General features: G+C 41.0%; 1 protein-coding gene across 2 annotated transcripts; it reads right to left on the bottom strand.

Moving 5' to 3' along the window:
* Positions 1 to 11,310: 11,310 nt before the first annotated feature.
* eif4eb (eukaryotic translation initiation factor 4eb) lies at positions 11,311 to 16,036 on the bottom strand. Of its 2 annotated transcripts, XM_015970490.3 has the most exons (7): positions 15,974 to 16,036; positions 14,674 to 14,777; positions 13,138 to 13,233; positions 12,997 to 13,060; positions 12,800 to 12,913; positions 11,997 to 12,136; positions 11,311 to 11,924 (listed from the first exon to the last, which is right to left on the bottom strand). In XM_015970490.3, the coding sequence occupies exons 1-7, from the start codon at positions 15,989 to 15,991 to the stop codon at positions 11,810 to 11,812; spliced, it is 651 nt and encodes a 216-aa protein (XP_015825976.2). In that variant the 5' UTR covers positions 15,992 to 16,036; the 3' UTR covers positions 11,311 to 11,809. The 2 variants fall into 2 exon arrangements, with proteins under 2 accessions (XP_015825976.2, XP_015825977.2); XM_015970491.3 differs by lacking the exon at positions 13,138 to 13,233.
* Positions 16,037 to 16,195: the final 159 nt, after the last annotated feature.

Genomic DNA, 16,195 nt, shown 5'->3' on the forward strand with positions numbered 1-16,195 from the left:
TAGTAAAACAAAATAAAGAAAGTCTCATCTGAGCAAAGCCCAGGTGACCTAGCTGATGCAACCATCCACTTCTGTCTGAAACCAGCTGTAATAATAAGCATCACATCAGAACCACTTTCATCAAATAACAGCAGATTAATGCCTTATCTTCGGGTTTGTTTAGTTAAAAATAAAGTTTAGCCTGGTTCAATGATTTTTGCTGCACTCTTGGATATAGATAGCAGCCAGCGTTGCAGAGAGAAGTCCTCATGGAGGGATTACGCTAACGGCTAACTGTAAAAGCTAATTTCAGAGAAAGACAAGCTTTTATATTTTTATTATAATTTTACCATGTCACAGAAAAGTTTAATTCAGAAAACAGTTTTCAGTGTGACTAACCACCTGATGCAGTTTGAGGAAATTTACTCCTGAATTATATTTGTCCTGAGAAGCCGTTAGCTTGACTCCTCTATTTAAACATATGTGCTGCCAATTGTATGAAGTACCAGCTACATTCCATCCTATACAGCCTAATATTTTGATTCAATTAATAGTATTAAAGAAGAAAAACATATATACATTTATAATGATTTATAGTCATCTTTATACATTAGGTCAGATTTTAGTTCTTACAATCAAATTTCAATTCACATTTTAAAAGTAAATTTGAGCATAAATGCTCTAAATCTAATTTAATCTGAATCTGATCTAATAAAATTAAATGAAAATAGTCAAATATAAATGGAAATGGAAAGTAAAAATTCTGCTAACCTGTTAATTCAAATTAGTTAATTTAAGCTTATTCACACACCCTTTGTATTACCTTACTGAAACCTTAAATATATTTTAAATTTTATTTCAAAAGTTTTACGTTAGCTAAATAGTTTAAGTTTAATATCGCCAAATTTAGATTTAAGTATTTAGTATTTATTTGTAAACAGCATTTGTATTTATGCTTAAACATTAACACATATTTACTAAATATTTGTGATGAAAAAACTACTTTAAAAACTTTATTAATGAGCCAAATATGACAAAGTAGCTGTTTATTTAAAAAAAGTATTACTTTTAGAATCTGCACCCCATACAAAGAACAGTTGTTGCGCTTGCATGGTTGGGATTTTCAGCTCTTTGTCATGTGACTTCATGACCAGAACAATCAATTAAACATTAAAGTTATTATCTCTGTCCAATTTAATTTTGACGTGCTTACAGCGACATTTATGCTTTCAATTCTGAACCCTGCCGTAGCACACGGTGTGAAGAAAACATAGGAAAACATTTTTCCCTTTGAAACTTGTCTGTGCATCCCAAATAACAAACCCAGAGAACAGAGATACATATAGTTCCTGACGTTCCGATCCATTTTCCCTGTGCAGAGATCCCTGCAGGTCTCCTGGTGATCTCATGGACTCCAGTGGGGTTAGAAAAGGACCTCAGTCATTAGGTTGGTGACAGGTCACCCTTAAACTAACACTGGTCTCTCCAGCTGATCCACTGGTTAAAGGTCACTCTGGAAATGTAAATAAACACAGAAAGTGTCTGAGTCGTTCGTTGTGACATTTGAGATGCGGCTAAATGATGCAAATTCATGCAAAACGTTTCTGTTGGAATAAACTTTATTCTCAGGGTGTTTCTGTCTGCAAACCCTGAAGGTTTAATGAAGTCAAAGCTTCTGAGATCAAAGCACAGTTCCTTTAGCTCCGCCCACCAAGGGAATTCAGGTAAAACATTCTCGTCACAACCTGGACTCTTCTGATGTGTCAGAAATAACGAAGGAGAGGAAATACAGCTGAAGAACTGGGAACCAGCATGAAGAAGAGCTCGGATCCATCAGGGAGATGAAAAGCTTCTGTTAGATGTTGTGTTTGGAGTTTGGACTTAGAAAGTTGCTCAAAATTCAGGATTTTTTTAAGCCTCCTGGCTGGTTAGATAAATATTTACTTTTTTTGTGAGGTAGTTGGATTAGAGGATAATCCCCCCTGTGATCTGTTGTTGGAGGGATTTTATTGTTTCGATTAGAAGAACCAGGAAAAGTGGGATTTGGGTGACTAAATGTAAAATAAACACAAACATCCAATAAGAAAGATCATGCGACAGTTTTGTAGATATTAGGAGTCTTTCAAAAATCCCCAGCTACTGTAAATATGTGAAAGTAGAATTTGAGTGTATTTTTGTATATATTCTATTTTCTAATCTCTGCACCAGATTTTATTATTTTTAATGAGCATTTGCCACCTTTGAAAAGAAGTTTTATTAAACCAAATAAAGTTAAAATCAGAGTTTAATCAGAGAACTCTTGTTGTGCAGGAGGACCTCATCTGGCAGGAATATTAAACGGCTAAATCACCGATCCTCTCAGGAAAACGGCCGCATCCTTTTATCTTTCTGGGTTATTTGGAGGTAAATTAGTCAGAGGGGATCCATCAATTTGTTTTTACAAAAGATTTTCCGTTTTCTGTTAAAATAAAACAAGGATTCATAACAAATACGGTCAGTAATAGAGACCAGCTTAGATAAAGAGCTGTTTCTGCAGATATAAACTTTTATTTAAGCATTAAGCATCATGCAGATGCCCCTGTTTACTGCTGCTGTTCATTATTCTGAGTTATGGCCAAATTATTCCGTCCTCCCAGTTATATTTGTGGCACTCCGGTTTAATTCGCCTGAGCGGAGCAATTAAATAGAAAACAAATCCATCCCATTGTTCACACAGCCTGATCCATCACACAGCCCGGCACAAATGCTTCTGTTTGCAGATTACAAAGAGATAACAGGCGTGGAAAAGTGACAAGAGGCTTGGAGGTGGGCATTGAAAGGCGGCAGATTCATCATACTGGTTTTTAATGGTTTCAACAATAAATGTTTGATTAAATGAACCATCAGTTAATCTGGCCACCTTAATCCGATTACATACAATCTATAATCTGATAACGCATTTTATTGAGTATTATGTTGTCATATAATTACAGAATGAAATAAAACACATTGTTTGTTATAACTTTTCTTTACAATAAACCATTAAAGTCTAAATTTCATGCTTATTTTGATGAAATTTGATGTTTACGTTAACGTTGCATTTCCTGCTGATTGTATGGAATCAGGGCAGCGCCAACATCTCACCATACAAGAAATTAAAGTGGACTCTGGTGAACGTTTCAGAGTCTTCTTTGTTCACAACTGCTGAACAAGATGTTTGCAGCAAACAAACAGAGCGTTGCATCACTCCTTTAGAAGATGCTGCATGTAATAAAAGTATATTAGGCTGTGTGCTGCAGCAGCTCTGAGACCTGTGTAACCCACGCAACACGAGTCCCACAACAGACACTTTAACGGGGTTATTGCTGCTCCACAGAGAGAAGGGCCGCTCTCGGATCACACATCTGTCAAACACAAGTGTGAAGACACTGACAGGTAAAATTAATACTGCGTTTGTAACAATGTCACCTGTCAGAGTGCGTTTTTCCACAGGAAAATAGTCAGTTATTGGAGTTAATAGAACAAAAGAGCAACTTTATAAGTAACAGACTTTAAAATGTTTGATTTATTTGGGGAAATATGGGATTAAAATTATTAGGAAAATCAATGTAATAAAAGTGCAAGTACTGATGTTTCACTTTTTATTCAAACATTACATTTTTGGGATTTATTTTACTTTGAATGTTTTTTTTTCAGTGAAGTTTAGTTCATTTTTGTATGAATATATGGCGACAAAATTATTCTTTTGTACAATCGTTCTGTGTGTAAATTCCTAATCCATTACTTTGTTCTTTCTTTTACGCAGCTTGGTAAAAAATAGTTTCTTGCCTCAGAGGGCGACATCGTCCTCTGCTGCCCGCGGATAAACGGAAGTGACGCCACCAACACGGGGAAGTCTGATGACGGCTAGAGTCATTCGCCGAAACTGGTTTTGAACTAAACTGAGTAAAAAAAGAACAAAGTAATGGACTAAATTATGTTTAAAAAAGTTCCATCTCCTAAAACCCAGGTTACAAAATGCTTTGAAAAACTGGAATAATTTTCATTTGACTTAGAAATTTCTCTCAATATAAACCCGGAGTGGTTCAACGTAAATTTGTGACGATGGTTTATGAGGAGATAAAATCTGTCTTTCGCTTCTTTGATTAAACTTCACGTTATGGGTTAGACTTCATGAAAAGGTTAACTCTACGTGAATAATGGGCTCGACACACGGGAGGCGACATCGCCTCTCCTCCATTCATTTTCAATGAGACATGCGCGACAAAGCGATAATCGCGGGTCTCCCTCCTACTAAGCGAAACGCGAAAAACGTGCGTGTGAAATTTTGCGCTTGTGCACGTGTCGTGCACAGGCGACCCAGCGACGCGATCCCAGAAAGTTTAAACATTTTCAACTTTTCATCGCTGTCACTCGGACAAGGACCAATCAACGGAGGTTTCATTCACTGACCAATGAGCGGACAGGATGCTCCGTACATCTCCGAGCAAACATGGAGGAGGAGTTGATTATTAGTATGTTTTATAAAGTAAAATCAGAAGTAAGATTTCACATAACTCTAGCAACACCTTGTGAAACATCATATCTACCGCTTTATTAACTCTGAACTGCTTAAATAACCTTAATTCCCTCCAACCTGACACAGCCAAACAAAACAACGGAAGTTTCGATTTCGCCATGGAACAGAACGCGTAGACGGCTTTGCCGCTGGCCGCTGCCGCGGATCGCCTCCCGTGTGTCAGGTAATAAAAGCGACGACGACAAATTTCGCTGATCGCGGTCGTTTGTCGCCTCCCGTGTGTCGAGCCCATAATTCTGACAGCGTGGCTGTCGCAGGAAGCACATCTGTTTAAATAGAAATATTTACATTGTTGAAGACGAATGAGTTATGGCCGCTGGAGCTCGTTTGTCACACATGAACCATGCAGGAAGCTGCATAAGAGGTTATTGTTCCCAGACAAGTTAATATCCAGCTACTGGAGCAAACACCATGGAGCTTCAGTAAGGGCTACGCTAATTAGCTCTGCTTTGTGTGAATCCCGCTTCGCTTTTGAAAGTTAGACAAATGCAAGATTTTAATTAATTTCTATTGATTCTGTTTCGAAACTCATAGACTGACCTGATTTTTACTGCAGAAATTACCTGCCATCAACACTTTTTCCCTTTGTGGTTTTAATCCGGCTGGTTCTATTCCAGCCATCTCATGAGGGATGAGTGGATACCTATGGCGCCAGGTGATGTGATTAACAGTAATTAGCCATAGCAAGATAGATCACCAGTCGCACGAGAATCTTAAATGAATCAGTGTGTCAGTTATCATGATCGCAGCTAAATGTCACTTTTTTAAATTAGCTTTGGCAGAAAATGAGACAGGAAAAATAAATGTATAAAGCTAAAGCTAAAGCTAACAGGTTGTTCCCTAAAACCTACAAAGTGTGTCTAAATAAACAAAGTAGAGATAATTTTAAATAAACTAAATTAAAATTCAGAAAGTAGTGGGAACATTTTCTCTTGTTTTATTTTGTGATCATAAAAAAATTATTTTACAAGTTATTAGAGAACCTTTTAAAGCCTCGTTCATCTAACATTGTTTTATTTTTGTTTGTATTTTAAGGCTCATCCTCAGTAAATGTAAGCTGAAGTGTGGACGTGGAAAAGCACAACCGATGGTCCGTGTTCAGCCGTACAGAAACAAAGCCTCGCCAGTTTGTTTGAGAAACAATGCAAACAATACGGAGGAATCTGAGAAAGGAGACTAAAGAATGCTAAAGAAGAAGAAGAAGAAGAAGAAGAAGAAGAAGAAGTATTTCTATAGCGCCTCTCAAGATAAAAATCACGAGGCGCTTCACAAAAACAAAAAATGTAAAAATATAAAAAAGCATTTAGAAAATGTTTAAAAATATATTTAAAATGAGCAAAAAGAAACAATTGTGATAAAAAATGTTAAGAAAGAGAGAGAGTGAACAGGAAAAAGGGAAATCAGTGGATCGTGAGGAAGGTGGAATAGGTGGGGAGAGCAGAATAAAGAGAGAGAGGTGAAGAAGGTCATACAAAAGCCAGCTTGAACAAGTGAGTCTTCAGCTGCTTTTTAAAGGAGACCACTGAGTCCACTGATCTCAGGCTCAGGGGGAGAGAGTTCCAGAGTCTCGGGGCCAAAGCAGCAAATGATCTGTCACCTTTGACCTTTAGCCTGGTGCTGCACAACCAGTAGGCTTTGATCACTGGACCTCAGGGACCTGCTGGGAGTGTAGGGACTGAGAAGATCACCAATGTAAGATGGTGCTTGTCCATGTAGGGCCCTATAGACCAGAACCAGGATCTTGAAATGAACCCTGAAGTTGACTGGCAGCCAGTGAAGCTGGAGGAGAAGCGGGGTGATGTGGGTGTGTTTGGAAAAGCAGAATTAGCACCAACACACCAGGGAACCATCAGAGTCTATGACCCAAACTCCTGTTTTAGCCGATGATTGGACAGGTCCCAGAAGAGGAAATGTGTCTGCAGTTCCATGTTTTCATGCTGCTTTGGAAAATTCATCCAAATCATTTTGAGTTTGTCTCCTTGGTAACGTTCCGATCATTTATCCAGGAGTGTGAGAAGGCATGCTAACTGGAAAGTTCATTCTTTGGATGTGCTTTCTGTCTGTGCTGCTCCTCTTCCTCGTGACGACAAATTAGCCATGAGTCGAACTGTTTCACACATCGGGGAGGGAGATTTTCGCACTTTTCTTGGAAAACTCAGTCTGTGAAAATGTCTGACGGCTCCCAAAGCAGCAAGAAGACTCCAGCAGGCGCGTTTCCCAGCTGATTTCACCACTTCTTTGGGAAAAAACAAACCGGAGAAAGGCTCAGGCAGCAACAGATGTTGCCTTCTGTTTGTCTCGGAACACAAAACTCAAAATAGAGGCGGGACTCCTTCCACTTTCCAAGGTGGAAGTCCAACTTTTAGGAGGCTTCCGGCTAATTTTTCCATGTGGGGGAAATCCATTCTCAGAGTTAAAAACCTTTCTTGTTATAATTTGTTGTTTTCACATGGACACAGTTGGAGAAGGACAGGACTTTACTGGCTGATGTAAGCATGAATGTGGGGTTCCGGTTGTAAAGTAATACAAATTTGATCACATTTAGCTTCAAATAACATTAGAAACTAAAATCCATTCATCCATCATCTTCTGCCTATCAGGGGTTAGGTCACAGGGGCAGTAGCCTAAGCAGAGAAGCCCAGACTTCCCTCTCCCCAGCCACTTGGACCAGCTCCTTCGAGTGAATCCCACGGCGTTCCCTGGTCAGCGGAGAAACGTTGTCCCTCCGGCGTTTCCTGGGCCTTCCCTTAGGCCTCCTCCTGTTTGGACGTGCCTGAAAAACCTCACCAGGGAGGCATCCTAACCAGATGCCCAAGCCATCTCAACTGGCTCTTCTCAATGTGGAGGAGCAGCGGGTCTACGTAGACTCCTCCACCTGAGGCAGGATCTCATCCCTGACCTGGAAAAGGCATTCTACCCTTTTCCGATAAAAAACAAATATTCTGATTAAAATCTATATATGCTGGTTTTGAACTAAATATTTAGCTTAAATGAAAGCTCCAACTGCTGACCAATGGAAGTAAGCTCTAAAATGAAAGAACCCCTGGAGTCCAACTGAAGGTCTCACTGGGGCTGTATGCTCTTTTGGAACTTGAGGGAAATTTTACTGGAACTTTGTAGCATGCGTGTGTCTGCACCTCAGCGGGACGGCCCAAAGAACCACTTACCGAGCCATTTTCTGGACAAACTACGTACCTGAGCTAGGGGTAGGCCCTTGGAATGGCTCAGTAGAGTCACTGAGCTGAACTACTGGTGAACCCACTCTGATTGGTCGAAACTCAGTGGGACATTGGCAAACGTCGCCCAAACAACCGGCGTTGGGAGAGTTGTTGGTGAAGCGGAATAGAAGGAAAAGAAAATGAGCAGCATTGATGCCTTTTTTAAATCACTGAACTCCCAACAGCAAAACATGCTGTAAAAATTACTCCAAAACAACGAAACTCACAAATCTTTGTGGTCTCTTAGAGCACCGTAAAAAACGGTTCTTCTGGTCAGTCAACGCCATGTTTCACGTCACAGTCGGTCTCCCAGTCCTCCAGCTTGATTAAATGACGCTTTACGTTATTAATGTTACTGTGGACACTTTCTGGTGCTGATCAGCGACATCACTCACTGCTCAAGTTTAGATGCAATTGTAATTGTAAGATATTTAGATTTATAGCATTGTGTTTTGTTTAATCTTGATATCGTATGTTAAATATATATATATATATATATATATATATATATATATATATATATACAGTATAAACATAAACCACTTTGTAATTTCATAAACAAATAAACTCAAAGTTATTGAAAAAATCATCTGATTTTTGATGTTGTGAGGAGTTAAATGTTCCTTTATTCTGGAATACTTTCCAGGCAGCGCTGCTTACGCGAGCCCATTTAGCAGACCTAAAGAACAAATCTGTTGGACAAGCTCTTCTTTTAAAAACACTAATGAGATTTTAGAACAACTGGAGTGGAGAACATTGAGTTATCAGACGCAGCGTGGCGCTCTCCCCTGAGAATTCCCTTAAGGTAGAAGAAATAAGCAGGTGTGGGCCTGAGACGTGTCTTCTGGGAGATCAATACATGTTAACATCAGTCCTGAGCGGCACTTGGAGCTAACACGGTGTGTGTGCTGTTTCTGACTCAAACAGGTGTTCGGGGATCTTGGACCGACGCTGATGTTCCTCTGATATTCAATATACAGGTTCTGGTCTGGGTGCTGGATTTAGCCAGTGGTCTTTACACTGAATGGACCCTGGGGTCGGTGGTGGTGGGGGTTGTCGGTGAAGTGGTGGAGCATTAGGCTGAACAAATAGCCACAGCTTAGATCCTTTATCTGCTGGGCTCTGGTTGCTTTGATGAAGCTGCTGGAACTTCAAGCGGAGATGCTTTGATTCTGCATCGCTGCTTTTTGAGGTTTTCTGCTGACTCTCTGAAATTCCCTCCTCACCTTTGTACAAACAACACATATTCAGATTGTTATCTGATTTACTTACGCCTTTGTTTTTGGGTGCCACCATCAAAGCCATGATGGGAAACAACCCAGACACGCGAGAAGATCAAAGCCTGCAGACTGAAGGCTGGAAACCAACCTGAGCTGCACGCAGAAACCAGTTCACGGCTGGCTGGCGCTGCAGCTCCCTCCAGTGTTTAGTCATAGACGGTCTAATGGAAAAACAACACATGTAGTGGTTACATTGAAACCAATGACTGGAACAGATGGACAAACCCTCCACGCCGTCACCTGGAGGTGTTTGTTGGGTGGCTCTGCTACCCTCTGTCTCCTAGGCTGTGACAATTTTTACCTGAGGTCAAGGCTGAGACCTTCTCTGGAACAAGCAGGAGGGCAAGCTGGTAGCACTGACAGCTTATCGGTCACCCATCAATCAAAAGGACACGTCCCTATGTAGTCATGATTTAATTACATCTAAGTGGATGAGCTTTCATGATGATAAACGTGCACTTTGACAGCTGGAGATTGCCCTTTGATTGAAACAGATTTTATTCCCAACCAGCTGGGAGGAGCATTGGAGATTCTAGTCTAGATTGGCCCACTGAAGTGTCCCTGCCCTGTCACTCATCTGTCTTTTGCGGTGACATAAGTGGATGCAATTCCAAGTCCAAACACCAGTGGAGCTAATGAACCAAACAGGAATTCCCAGTGTGAGGTCTTGTGTGAGGCTGATGAACTAATACTTGGCTCCGTACTCAGAAAAATCCCAGACCCGCCACCGGGGTGGAGGTCAGTTCTTCTGTTAAAATGTGAGAAGAAGATAGTCTTAAGGGTTGCCAGGCCTGTGCCGACAAAAGCGCCAGAACAGTGGGCAGCATGCTAACCTATAAAAGGAGGCCAGCCCACGGGTCCCCTGAATGAAAAAATAAAAAGAATGAAAAGGAATTAAAGTTATTTCCTGAATAAATGTTGTACTTTCATTTAACTGAAAAATAACTGTTTGATTGGAAAAAAATGGTAAATAAAAAGACTACAAATCACAAGTGGTATGACATCACAGCAGAAACTGGCTGCCACTGTCCCGTCATGCGAACGGATTCTGTTATTTCTCGTTCCGGGGACCCGTGAGCCGGCCGGAAAGGGAGGAGACTCCATTTTTACTGTGAGGATAAAACATCAACAGTCAGCGTAGAGCAGGGGTGTCAAACTCATTTTAGCTCAGGGGCCACGTTGCGAGAAATCTAGTCCCAAATGGGCCGGACCGGTAAATTAAAAACAACTTCAGATTGTTTTCTTTGTTTTAATACAATCAATATAAAACAAAGCTGGAGTCTGAGGACAGTGTATCCAAAATAGTACAAGTACAACACCTGAAGTGTACTTGAAAATTTGAAAAATAAATAAATAAATAAATAAAAATTCCTTAGTGATTCAAAGAGCTTACAGATCACATGGCTAGATCAGTTTCGTGCAGCACTTAAAGTATATTTGACAAATTTTACTTTACATCTTTTAGCTTTCACCGGCACATCAACATCAGAAGTCACATCCTGAGTGGCGGCCAACTTCAGGATGTGATTCAAGTTCTTGTGTGAGCCTTGAGCGCAGCTTTGTTTTATTTATACTCATTAGAGAAAACTTGCTCACAAAGATACGTTTATTATCACTCTACATCGTAAAGTATGAAAATAAAGTTTACACAACCATCTCGCGGGCCGCATTTTTGACACCCCTGGTGTAGAGTGATGTTGCTGTTAGCCAATCAGAGATGTCCGAAAATCAGGAAATAATTACAGATATTGAACACATGTTGTGTACTGGGAATCAAAAATGTAAAATATAAATATTCCATAAATGTGATCTGTTTATAACAGCTGGGAGACATTAACAGATCCCATTTGATGTTATTTTGACTCATCTATCCCATAATATCCTGCAGTCATTCTAGGGAGGGTTGACTTCTGTAATCATCATGAACACACACGCTTCCACGGGATCTCCTGTGACAAATCAGCTGGCCTTTAAAGGTTACTGACATGGTTTCAACAAGCCGCAGATACGACGGCTCCATCACCTGCAGGAGGATCTCCTCTGCCCGGCCGCCTGCTGGCGCCGACGCCGCTCCGGAAAACGCGATGACATTTGTCACGCTGCACTGACATTTTTAAAGCAGTTCTGGTGCCAACGAACTCAAACGGGACGCCGTGTTGACCCAGAGCGACCTTTTCTTTTAAAGACTTCTTTAATACTGACATTTTATCTGATGATCAATTCATCTCACGACAGCAATTGAAGTTGTTTTTAAACAAATAAGCACAAGAGCTCATTTATTAATTGCAAAACCAGTGTTTTAATTATATTAACACTCAAGTGAATATGAGTTATATAATACTTTAAAAAGGCTGCAACAATTTGTGGCCAAAAAGCATAAAACAAAAGAATAACTAATAATATGCAGGCAGATTAATATAATAAATTAAAAGTATTTCAGGCCTTTACAGCAAAACAGTGATGCTGTACAAAACACGGGTGAGAAATATACAATTTCTGCATTTCAGGATTCCCTGCAATTAAAAAAAAAATCCCCAGAATAAACAAAACCCCACAATTAAATCAAGAAAAGGATTTAGCAGAGAAGGAAAGGCAGTAAAAAGAAAGGGCTCTTTGTTAGTGTCACCGATGCATCCGTGGCTGATTCAGGGTCAATTTGACGTGAAGTTTTATGTATTTTTCTCCTGATTGCATTTCGCAGAGTCTTTGTAGCGCAGTAAACAAACGGGTAAGACAGGACGATGAAAGGAGGCCCGTCGGGGGAGGGGGTGTCCTCAAACCACAAACTTGTTCTTGGTGGTGGAGCCGCTCTTGGTGGCCGTGTCTGTGTGGGACTGGTAACCGATGGTCATCTTCAGAGGAAGTCCCAGGCGCTCCTTGTAAACCCTCCTGGAGACGTGGAAACCGCGGAGTGAGAAGGGGCGCTACAGCGCCGGCGTGTTTACGGGTAGTCGGACTCACCCTATGTGCGTCACCGCCTCCCGGTTCTCGAAGTCTGAAGTCCAGACGGCTATTTTATCTCCTTTGTTGCGAACGTTGACCACGGCTCCGCAGACGTCGTCGCTGTAGTCGTCGAAAGCCTCTCCGACTAAACACAGCAGCTGATGGGAGGAAGGAAACACGGGATCAGTCAACGAGTCTGAATACGACGGGAAAAGCAGCCACCTCGTTCCGTTATGGTGTTTGGATCTGGCTCATCTAAAGGACCGAAGGAAACATCTCACCAATCCAATCCTTCTGTTCTGGAATTACAGCCGAGGGCCAAAAACCACTTTGGACCCCCTCCTCTGTGGGTCACATGATGACATCATAACCGCCGCAAACGAGCAAGGGACCTTCAAGTTTGATGTTCTTCACCACTAAACTTTTAACTTTCTACTAGAGAAGGCTGATTTTTCCAAGGGGCCCTGAACTCACCATCCCTACACTGATAGACCTCCTCTGTGGTTTTAACCCGAACCCAGAAGCGAGGTTCTGCCCTACACAAACGGGCTCAAAATGACTGTTTTACATTCACAGTTTTAGGGTTCTTTAACAGATTTCAGTAGAAAATCAGCTGATTCTGGTTCTCTGAGATGACTGGGAATTGGCCCGGAGAACCAGAACCAGCGCATCGTTCCTCCCTTGCAGAACTCTACCGTGAAGAAACGTTCTAATAATTCAGGTTTTCTGTCACCGGTAACCGGACTCCCAGCCAGGGTTCTGGTTGGAGATCCAGAACCCTGGCTGGCTTTGAGTGAGGGGACAGGCGCAGCCGGACGTACGGTCTCCAGCCAGAAGCGGTCCAGGTCCTGTCTCCTCTGCTGCTTGGTGAGGGTGATGAGCCAGCGCCCGCCTCGCTTGTTCCTCTCGTCCTCCCACATGGGCTCAATCCCATCCTGCAGAGCCGGGTCACACGGTCAGAACCAGAAATCACCACAGGTTTAATAAAGATTAGATGAACAGATTTCGAGTTTTGGACCTTAAAGAGGGAATAATCACAGCCGGACAGCAGGTTACTGGACAGCTGGATGTGGTTGTAGAGTCTGAAACAGGAAATCAAACAGAATTAACAAGAGAAAAACTCAAAAGGGCAGAAAATACGATGTTTATCGTTTCTTACGCCCAAAAATCTTCCACCGTGTCAAATTTAGAGATTAGTCTCAGATTGGCCTGCCATGTTTTACTCTTGTCGTTCTTGAAGAACCAAAGAGACCACCTGGGATCAAACACAGGAACGGGAATGTCAGATAATGCGCTCATCCTCCAGGAATGACCTAAACGGACCAGTTTAGACCTTTGTCCCAAACTCGTCTCACATTTCCCCAACGAACACGAGACAGAAACCAGAACGACCCAAGACGGGTTTCACTAGTCTGTTAACTCACCAACACCAAAACACGATCATTAAACTTAAACCAGTTAAACCAGCTGTCCTTCTGAGGTGGTCCGATTATGGGATGTATTCTGTGTTGGTCGTCCTCACTGTGCTTCATCACTAAAACCAAACCCGCCAGAGCTGCTCCAGCTCTTCTGTTTGACCCTGATGGACATAAATATCCTCCTGGAATTTAAATACACATAAAATATTCAGACGGCTGATTTGTATTCAGCAGCGCTGTTGGAATGAAGCTGTCGGAAAGCCGGCTGGGAGGAAAACAGGTGGGAAAACCATTCGGCCATTCAGAAAAATGTCAAAGGTGGAAATTATCCATATTTCATGTAGATGGCCTCCTGAACGGCCTCTGTTTGGAGAAATAAAGTCTGGGATTGATAAGCTCATGGCTAGTCTGAATCTGATGGCTGTCGTTTAAAATGGTCCAATCAAACTTCCCACTGGTTCATGTGGCGTTATTTAACCTCAGTTCCATGCTGCAGGCCATGTATGAGGAATACTGGTATTCACAGGCATTTCTCTGAACGAGCCCAGAAGTAATCAGGATACTTTCTAAATGTAGATTTTGGCGATGTCACGATTAAAGCTGCGAAGCTCCAGTTGGGTCTGTTTGGAAAGCAAACATGTGTAAATGTGTGCATCATTAAGCTTCCTGAGCACATTTCTTTCAGGGTTTTCTGACTCTTTTTAAACAACCACAACATTTTATTTGTTGTTGAAACCTTTAAAATGACCTTAACATTCAGAGCTGACGGACTTAGCTTTGGTCTGAAAAGTTTAGAAGATCAAAGACTAAAGTGTTATTTCATGCATATTTTGGTGTATTAAAGAGTCGCTTTGTCATGTTAGATGTTATCAAGTACTGAGGAACATTTTTGGAGTCGATCAAATTTCCTGTCTGGCTCGTAGGACGCTGTTTAGAGCTCAGATTAGAGGAAAAAATAGAAAAATATGACTTTTATTTTATAGCGATGATACCAGATATTACTTGTACTCAAATTGCTAAGAGCACCAGAGCATCCTTTCCTATAATCTGGCTTCCAGTGTTCCTTTGAACAGAAATTCACTCGGAGAGCAGAAGGATTTGACAGAGTGAGGTTTCCGATATTGGTTTTCTGCACATATAAAAGTTTACTTTCCTGTAAAATCTCTGTAAACTGATCACATGATGATCCTTTTACGTGACCTTTGGACATGACTGACAGATTTAAATGTGCTTCCTCATCGCCGCCGTAATCAAGCCACCTGTCAGGATCACCAAACCTGTTCTGAAGAGGATGTTTGATGTAGGCCTCCGGGCTCACAATCTCCTGTCCGCTCTCCTCGGCTCCATCTTCATCGGGAAGGGTCGGGCTCGGATTGGTTTCCTAAAAAATACACGGGAAGCAGCTGGTATGTGATGTAGTCAGGGATGCACAGATACCGATACTAGTATCGGTGCCAACACAGATACTGATACCAGTATTGGCATCGGTAAAAGCTAACAGATACCAGTAACTGATACCAATGCAGTTGCTTGAAAGTAACTTCACTGTAACGTGCCATTTCTGTTCATCTAATATTTTAGTTTTGTGATGAATTATATTACTTTTTATCTACCTCACAGTCTTCCTATTGAAAACAGAAGAAAATAAAACCTGTATTCCAATTCATTGCATTTCTTTGCGTGGTAGTGGTATCTGTATCGGTAACCGGTATCTGCGAGTAGTCAGATCCAAGTATCAGTATCGTATCGGTTTGGAAAAAAGTGGTATTGTTGCATCCCTAGATGTAGTATGGGAAAAGTTTCTCATTCCCAAGGAAACTGGGATGATTCCTGGTTTAAACCTTTAAACTGATATATTTAACAGAAGCTGCAAACTTTGCTGTTTTAATCTGAAATGTTGTGATATTATCTGCAAAATATGTTACAGTGAATACAAAAAGATTAAAAAAAATAAAAATAAAAACCGAGAAAATTTTGTATTTTTAGGATTTATGTGGAATTCCCAAAGTTGATGTTGAATAAATTAAATGAATTTAAGGCACGCAAATTTAAATATTAAAGACAGCTTTATATTTTTTGGATTAAAACAGACCCTTTTAATGTGAAAGTTTCCAACAAGTTTGTCCTTGATGTGATACCGTAGAGGACAGAACGAACCGGTACCGACTAGTTTTAACGGTTTATCGTATATGGCTCCTTATTCCACCCTCTTTAGACAGTTTTCAGTCAGTAAACGTGTTAAAACATCCACATGTGTGTTACGATCCTCTAACAGCGACATTAAAGCAGATGGTGGTCGGTTAGAGAGGCTAAAATGTTGCTGAAGTCAAGAGCAGCTCGGTCAGCTGAAAGTTAGGAGATCCTCACATTCCTTCTCTTTTACGCCTTTTTAGGTCGTGGCACAGTGAACACGTTTAAAACTACAGAAAACATTAGTTTTGAACCAAATAACCGGCCTCTATGGTCGGGACAGCCATGTTTGCAGCGCCAAATAAACTTTAAACGTTGTTTCCATCTGGAAACGAAACAGGGAGGCTGTCCATATGTTCTAAAATGTTCTTAACTGGGAGCACTCACCGGTTCAGCGGTCGCCATCTTACAATACTCTGTTAGGAAAGTTTCTGCTGATTGGACCGTACGGTGAAACGTCAGGATTTATGGCAGGTCGTTGTTGCATATAGTAATAACGTTCTAAAAACAATCAAAACTTTATGGAAGCCTATTATAGCTGCATGAAAAATGAACAACAGACAACCTGGTATATAATAACGTTAATGATAAAATTATAATTTTATAAAA

Source organism: Nothobranchius furzeri, chromosome 18 (genome assembly GCF_043380555.1).
Source record: "Nothobranchius furzeri strain GRZ-AD chromosome 18, NfurGRZ-RIMD1, whole genome shotgun sequence".
NCBI lineage: Eukaryota > Metazoa > Chordata > Actinopteri > Cyprinodontiformes > Nothobranchiidae > Nothobranchius > Nothobranchius furzeri.

Bases quoted from the DNA above. Each gene is read 5' to 3' on its own strand.
- eif4eb (XM_015970490.3), bottom strand. The intron at 13,061-13,137 runs GTAAGAAACGAT...TTCCTGTTTCAG, and splicing joins ACGGTGGAAGATTTTTGGGC to ACTCTACAACCACATCCAGC. The intron at 12,137-12,799 runs GTACGTCCGGCT...TCCTCCCATCAG, and splicing joins ACCGCTTCTGGCTGGAGACC to CTGCTGTGTTTAGTCGGAGA.